This window comes from Dermacentor silvarum, chromosome 6 (assembly GCF_013339745.2).
Source record: "Dermacentor silvarum isolate Dsil-2018 chromosome 6, BIME_Dsil_1.4, whole genome shotgun sequence".
In the NCBI taxonomy this organism is placed as follows: domain Eukaryota; kingdom Metazoa; phylum Arthropoda; class Arachnida; order Ixodida; family Ixodidae; genus Dermacentor; species Dermacentor silvarum.
In genome coordinates, this window is record NC_051159.1 from 117897771 (window position 1) to 117905985 (window position 8215).

The 8215-nt window shown below is 44.4% G+C and overlaps 1 protein-coding gene across 1 annotated transcript in view; it reads left to right on the forward strand.

Moving 5' to 3' along the window:
* LOC119455910 (protein canopy homolog 2-like) overlaps positions 1–7629 on the forward strand; it is a 30924-nt gene extending 23295 nt beyond the window's left edge. The window contains exons 4-5 of the mRNA XM_037717449.2: positions 4137–4245; positions 7159–7629. Coding sequence (XP_037573377.1) covers positions 4137–4245; positions 7159–7193 — 144 coding nt within the window. The 3' untranslated portion in view covers positions 7194–7629. The remainder of the gene's footprint in view (positions 1–4136; positions 4246–7158) is intronic.
* Positions 7630–8215: the final 586 nt, after the last annotated feature.

Sequence of the window (8215 nt, forward strand, 5' to 3'; positions counted from 1 at the left end):
AGAGGGCCTGACGTTGGTCCTACCATCCACAAATTGTTGACATCGAGACACCGAGCCGCGGCAGACTTTCCCAGTTCCTTGGCCATCAGAATTGCTCATCTCTCGAAGCGGCCATCATACTGAATGCGCTGCGTTGTTATAACGTCGTTAATGAACGAAGTCAAACTGCAAAAGGCCGTATGTTATTAGAGCTTTGTAACCAGTCCTAAGCACCGCGAAAGCAGCGTGGATTGCAACCAAAAACAAGACTTCGGTCGACTTGTCTGCAGATTGGATCAAGACGCAAAGTTATAGGTTGCCAACGTAACGCTAGAAATCGCGGGATTTAGAATATTTGCTTTAAAATGGTCTATTTTGCCGTTATTCGAATGTAACGGGGGAGTGTTGAGTTCGAGCAATGAAAATCATAAAAAAAAGCTCTTGTTACAATCGTATAAATACAGTAATTTTTTTAATAATTTAATCTACTGTCCTTGGAGCAGTGCAGGTTCGTGCCGCGGGCTTATTCAGGCAGTCTGTTCCCGTTTTTTAGGGCAAGACTGAGCGTTACTGCCTATATTTGTAGTTTTTCGATTATACGACACCCGGATTATATGACGGTATGCGTAGTCCCCTCAAAGTCGTATAATCGGGGTTCCACTGTATATAATATCCGGAACATTGTGTCCATGGTAGCGACGACGGCGAAAATTTGCCTGGAGTGTCCATGTAACTGCTATTGCAATTATAGTACATACCGTATTTACTCGATCCTAACGCGCCCTCGATTGTAACGTTCACCCGTTTTTCGTGACCAAAAAAGAATCCTTTACAGTACTGCACACCTCATGCTTTCATACCTCTCATTTGGAAAAACAATTTACTCCCGGTGCACTAAAGTTGCGATGAATAAAAAAAAAGTCGCAGTTTCACCGAAAAAGTGAAGCATCGATGGCAATAGCAAATTAGTAGACCGCTATATACGGAGTAAGGATAGCAGTTTTATTGGCCGTATAAACTTGCAAAGATTTGATTACTAGATAAACAAGCACGGTGCCACGTGCGCACAAGCAAGCATGAACACTTCTCACTCGTTGACCGCGAAACTCGCTGTCAAAACGCTGGAGTGACGAAGCGTGGCGAGCGAACTGACCTTTGTGCTAGCATCCCTCTGGAGCTCCTGATTTGCCCAGGAGGCGCTGCGAAAATGATGCTAAAGAGCACCCCCTCTCCTGAACTGGGCAGTAGCAAGGTCGGTCGTCTGCTTCGGAAAGCGCGTTTACAATATGGACCTGGCACTTTCGGTTGTGCTGTACCACGGCCTGCCTTGAATATCGGGCGCCGAAGATATTTTTCAGGGGTGGCATGCTGCATAAAGGCAAGAAATTATGCAACTGCCGAATGAGTGTACTCCATTCAAGAAATAAGCAGAGAAGTTTTAGTGCGGTGTCTATCGCAAGTGAAGCGAGTCGTGTACGTAGTTGAACTTCAGGTAAGGTTTGCACGCTGCTAGATTGAGGCGCACAAACGTGAGGAAATGCTTCCTATAAATGAATTTACAGCAGCGATAAGTAGACATCATGTGTGCGGAACTGCTCCGAGTGCTTGACGGTACGTGCCGCGACGGCAGCGGTCTTTCAGCATGCTGCGATGTATGAACTGCTCGAGTGCACGATCGTACGTGCCGCGACTGCAGTGGTCTTTCAGCATACCGAGAGACGGCAGGCCTTCTGCAACCTTTCTTGACTGCATGCCGCTAGACAAGTAGTTATGCCTGCGCTGTAGTAGCGGCCATCTGTTCCTTTAGCAACTGATTAATAACTGATGCAATGCATATGAGCTCGCAGTAACATACGTGCAAATTGTGCGCTGCAGCGCGAGCTCGTGCGCTGCTCGCTTGATGTAGCTCTTTATGACAGCGCTCAAACATCAATGCGCTGTAATCAATACTGCCTTGCTGTGCTGCGTTAACGTGTTGGCTTGAGGTCAAGGATGAGCACATTTAACTCTCGAACCTGTGCTGCTCGTAGTGGGGTAGTGAAGTTATCCAGCGTGCCCGACACTCCGTCGCGTGAGGCCTTGAAAGAAAACGGCAGAATCTGATGTTGGGATTCAGGCCTTCTTACTCGTAGCAGCCCACGATGCAGCAGTAACGACGGTGAGGCTTTTTCAAGGCTGAGCTAGGTCTCTCCGGATCAACGTCGCCGATTCCTTCTGCTTCCAGCATTACGTCTCATGGCACACGGAGAGTCCGTTTTCGTAAAACTAGGCTGCGGCCAGCTTGCAGCGTGGTCGGCGTGATCTGTGAGAAGTGGCGAGCCTTTTCGCACTCACAACAGGGCAAATCTCCAGCGCAAGAGGCCCCTCGCTTCAACACGACCTGGCGAAAACACAGCGCGCGGCAGACTCTCCGCGTCGCAGATCGCTTTCAAGATGGGGCCAAGGCGATCGTATTGCTGAAGTGGATCGTCGCAGAATACGTTCTGCTTCGATGCACTAACACCCTTCCGCGTTGCTTTGCTGGCGAAAATCCTCTCCTTGTGTTTGCGCCAGTCCCACATGCAAGTTTTGGATTCTCCGAACACCCGTGATGCAGCCCGATTTCCGTCCGTCCACCACACGCATTATCACTTTCCTTTTAAATGCGGCATCATGATGAACTCGACACTTTATGGTGATAGAGCAGACGCAGAAAACAGAAGTGCCTAAGCACGTGTAGGGCAGCACATGGTGGAAGCTTTGGCAACTAGACTAGAGTGTAGCTAGGCTCAAAGCGCGTGTGAGGCGGCCATTTTGAAACGCTGACAGCTATATGGCAATGCAGATTTAGGGTTGTACTCTATTCTAACGCGCACGCAATTTTTTATCCTGTTTTATCAGAAAAGAAGTGCGCGTTAGATTTCAGTGAATACGGTAAATATAAAAACAGCAACAGTGTGCATGGTACAAAATGGCTACTGAAACAACATTATTCCGTAAAATTATCTAAATGGCAGTGTGGAGTACTTTGACAGCAGTTACGAATACTGCGAGGTGCTTCAAATTTATACTAAGCCATGACTTGGCACACATGCCAGTCTGCAGTGAATTCAAGATTGGACCAGTATAGAGGCTCAGCCCTTCAACATTTATCAACCATTGATCGCACTCTAACTTGGCCAATCACATTTGTCTGCACATACTCATGTGTGCCTGTCTGTCTCAGAGGGGCTGCATCTGTGCATACACCACCAGCGTATGACAAACAGGCTGTCCCTTAGTACATGCACACAACACTGATTATTAAGCGAAAACAGTGTGAAGACTGGACACAGAGAGCAAGAATAAGACAACAAAGGGGTGATGAGTTGGTGCTTCATTGTGTGTGCTTTTTGCCCTCAGGTTTCCCGTCTTTGTTGTTTTCCTAGTAAGCTGTCTACCAGCCAGCCTACAAAAACACAATTTCGTGCATAACATGTATGCAGGTGTTCCTCCAGGATTTAGGTCAAGTAGTAAGTGGGAGGGCCGGGGGGGTGTTGCAAACGTTGGGCGAGGTCCAGTATTTCATTTGCAAACGTGGGTTGAGGATTTGCCATTGCTGTTGTACTTCATCAGCGCCACAATGTGAAGTATGATTTGTAGAATATAATTTCCAGAAAAACAGTTCCTACAATTTGGTGAAGGGAAGGGCTGCATACTGTAGACATAGCATGCAGTAAACTATTGCTTGTTGTATTTTGGTACTGTGTGCCTTCATCAAGCTGCCATTGTTGTAAGAGCAACTTTCATTCGTTAGGTGCACTGTTATATAGGGGCATCGGCACAACAGTTACACTTTTGCCTGAACCACTCAGAAAGATGGTATACAATCATTTTTGGCATTCCAAGTTTAAGAAGGTGCATTTTTCACGCCTGTAGCAAGACTATATCGCTTATTTCATTGATTCAGGAAGTATTGGATCGGGCTAGTTGGTGCTTTATATTGTTATTTTAGCATGGAAAGGCACATGGCGTGATGTGAGAAAGTTGCACTCGGTTGCGAGCTCTTTTGTGCTTTTGCCTAAAACAACTTCCTATAGTGCTTGTGTGTGTTTGTCTCATTCCTTTCTCTGCTGAAATGACAGTAATCCAGTGGTGGTGCTTGCATCTGTGTTCAATTCTTTTTCTATCTTTTGCAGTGTGAAGATATGATTGGGGAGTATGAAGATGATTACATGCGAGTTTTCTCAAAGCACAAGATAAGGGTGGAGCCCCAAGCCTTCAGGTTGCTTTGTGAAAACAACAAAGGTAAAGGGAATGCTTTATCAATCTTATATACATGCTTGTCTATACTGATGCACTCATCTTGTATGTGTGCTTGTGAAATAAGGTCTACTATATTGACCAGGCATGTGCTCTACCATCCATGTGATCGCGCAACGCTTCGTTTCATAGAGTTAGTAAAACCAACTCTAGAGAATAAGCTCCCCATAGTGCCCATGTATTGAAATCGGGAACCGCAAGGGACGTTGCCATGTTGCTACCCTATGCAGGCGCAGACGACGAGATGCGATTCAGACGAGTGCGATATCAACGCGATCCTGAGCCTCCGTCAGTATGGTAGCACCATCTAGTTAAGGTACCTGCAAACACAGCCTTTTAAACACCGTAAATTTTACATCAAAATTTTCTAGATAGCCATCCGATCTTTCTGAAAGATATACGGAATGAACTGCAAACGTTGTCCGTGCCTACGTGCTTCGTCTAAGTGCTTGCTTTTGCGTAAAATTTTGAATATATTGAGTGCTATAAAATTGAGTCGTAGCAACATGGCGGCGCCTTTGCAGTTCCCGCTTTTTTCGCCCAGGTTTTACTCTAGAGATAGTATACAAACTGTATGCTTGTTTTGTGGGCTCGTGATCGTTTTCACAGCACATAGGCAGAAATTTCTGCTGTAATCAAAATTGACAAAAGGCTTCTATCTTTTAAAAACAGTACATATTAGAGAGGTTACAGGCAACAGTGTCCTCCAAAAATAACAGGCCACAAAGCATGTTTCTTGTGTAAAAAGTTGTATCTGTAACATTGTTAAGACTTCAAAAATGTTTTTTGTAGCGAGGCATGCAAGGAGGCCCAAGTAGTGAAATTATAGAGCTAGCATTTCCTTTACTGGAATTGGAGGAATGAAATGGGCCAGCTCAGCAGCTCCAGTAGTGGGAATTGTCCGACTCTCACCATTCTAAAGAGTTAAAGCAGTGAAATTACGAAGAATCTCCAGTCTCCGGAATGGGAATGGAATGGAGGGCCCCACTCCGCAAATCTGGCCTGAATCGAAGCTCTGATTACAGTGGAATCTCGATGATACGATCACGGCTAATACGAATTTCCAGATGATGCGAATTTTTCTGGGGTCCCGGCCGAGCCCCATCACTTTGCAACGTGCTAGAGAATGGTTGCTACGAATCGATTTTTGACCCGTGTCGGTTGATACGAATACTTACTTAGTTGATACTTAGGTTTATACTTAGTACACTTACTTATACGAATAATACTTAGTTGATACTTAGGTTTATCGTTGAACCTTTACAGAAGCTCTGTAACTTTCCACAGCATACCTGATTGACTTTCCACAGCATACCTCAGGCAGATGCACGTGTTCTGTAGTCATAGGTATATCACGCTTTTTGCAGTCCAGATCGTATGCACAGCCGATAAGGTTTAAGTAGTGTCAAATGAACACTACATCTAGGGGTAACCTATATGACAACTTGCATGACTTCTCTTGGTTGTGGGTGCTTCAGCCGCATGCTTGGGTTGAGTCCATTAAGACAGCGACCTGTTAAACTTTATTTAATTTTTAAGTATTACGGTTACCCTTTGGTAGTCTGAGTGTTGAGAGCAGTGCCTTACATCGCCCTGCTACACAATGAAATTTTTGCGAAAAACTGCTGCAAGCCTGTGCCAAAAAAGGCTAAAAAACTAATGTCTCATTCCATCCATGCTGCCTCTCTAGTAAAAATAAGGCCAAAACCTAAAGCATGCCAAAGCCACGGATATATTGTTCGTCAGTGAAATGGCGCAACCCACTCTAGGGGATCGGCCATGAATCGGGCGATGCAAGCCCATGCCATCATTCCTTCATTTGCTGTTTTTGTTCTTTTGTTGTACTTCGCTCTGGTGGAGGTTCCAATGTACGGCTGCTGTGCAATATTGTTTATGCCATTAGTGCAGGAAGTTCTATATTGCTCTAACTTATGAAGTTTGATCAAGGTTGCTGTCAGATCAGAAAGAATGCTTGGAGTTAAAAATTTTAGCCCATGCCATTCGCAGGCTTCTTTCCCGCTCGGAAAACACATTTATGTAGCACGTATTCAGCAACAGACAGCTGTGTCGGCAGTTTTTCATGTTGCTCTACAATCTTCTCACTGACACTTTGATAATTAGGACAGTACTTCTCGAGTTAGATAATTAATTACAATTAGCTAATTAAATCTCAGCAACGAAAAAATTACTAGCGGCTACTCCACTGCACTGGAAACAATACGCACTAGGTTTGCTTCGCGTAACGCTGTCCTCTTTTTTTAAATCGTGCTGTGTGATAGCTGGGACACCCTGTATATATATATATATATATATATATATATATATATATATATATATATACTGTACATGTGTACAGTATATGCAGCGCTTATATAGCCCTTGTGCACCGCAGCGCCCCTAGCGGACTCCACGCAAACCAGAGCAACGGACGACGACGAGGGAGAAGGCTCGGCCCTAAGATGCTTCGCCCCTAAAAGTGATAGGAGTGCTTGATGTTAATGTGCTATCTCCTTATGCTATCATAAGATTTGCACAGCACCTGCTTGGAACTAGTTAATAGGTTCTTGACAAAGGAGGATTGCTTTTCATTCTGTATGTACCAGACTCAACCTAGTTAGTTTCCGAGGACTTCAGCAGCACAAATGCAGGCTCAGACATGGAAAAATATTGTGAGGCCGATGATGTCACACTAGCACGTTCATGGGTGAAAATCAAAAGGCAGAACTTAGCCTTTCATCTATTCCGCCGATAACCAACCTTTTCCTGCCAAGTAAATGCAAATCACGTAATCTAATAATACTTCACAAGGCTTAACTTGGTGTTCCTCATTAGTGTACCATTAAGACTAAAGTCAAGCTTTGTACAATTAACTCCCTGTTTCCTCGTTTTCTTTTTCAGAAATCTGTGGAGAAAAGGCCAAGGAAGAATTGTAGCCGCCATTCTCCACTTCAATGTCACTTCTGCGTACGCAGCCTTACCCGATGATTGAATTTTTTTTCTTGTGAAAAGGCCTACCCAAGTCTGTCAAGGGTGCTGACATCGCATTCCTATTTATTTGGCACTGTGTGCCAGCGTTCATTTCGTTGTGTGATATCGTGTTACGTTATGACGGTTATGACATAACCCCGTACGATCCTGACGGTTAAACCGTACAGTGTAGCTGAAGGCACATTTCACATTTATTTTGTGGGGGTGGGGTGCACTCAACGTTTTGAAATTCGTGTATACTCCAGCCGATGTGCGAAACTTTTGGAAGCATGTAATTGCTCAAAATATGTTACTGCTCTATGCAATAAAGAATGCATGTGAGAAAAAAAAGGCATTCACATGCAACTGCATCTTTATGTGATGGAACTGCATCTAATGGAACTGCAACTTGAAAGTAGACTCGTTGCTTTTTTTATTTAGAGTAAAGGTTTATGAATATTCAAACGTCGAATATGATTTGGATAGTCCTCACTATTTTTTTCCATAGTCTTGTTCCATTCCATAATGCGAAATAAATTGTTTTAACTGAATTTAAAGCTGTGGAGGGGGAGTCTCCTCCTCTAACCCGGCCGCCCGAGCCCTACCTTGGAGGTAATCTCCAGCAGATGCAAAAGTTTGGTGACCCGAGATGTCTGGTGGCTGTATGGGCACTTTCTTCATACATGTGCTGGAGGTCACGCAATCTCAATTTTCAAAGTTGTGTTAAAGTGAGAGGCAGCATTGTGACAGCGAGTGTTCGGGGACACTGAATGAGATCTGTTCATGTGTGCCTGTGCACGTGTGACGCCATGCTTGGTAATTTATCAACCTGCAGTGTTCGCTGGAATTTATACGGCCGATGAGACTATGAACATTACTTTGTGCAGTTGTCTAGTACCTTGCTATCACTATCATTATTGTGTGAAACTGCGACATTTTTTCATGGCGAACATGCAACATAATATTGAGCATGTAGTAAGCTCACTGC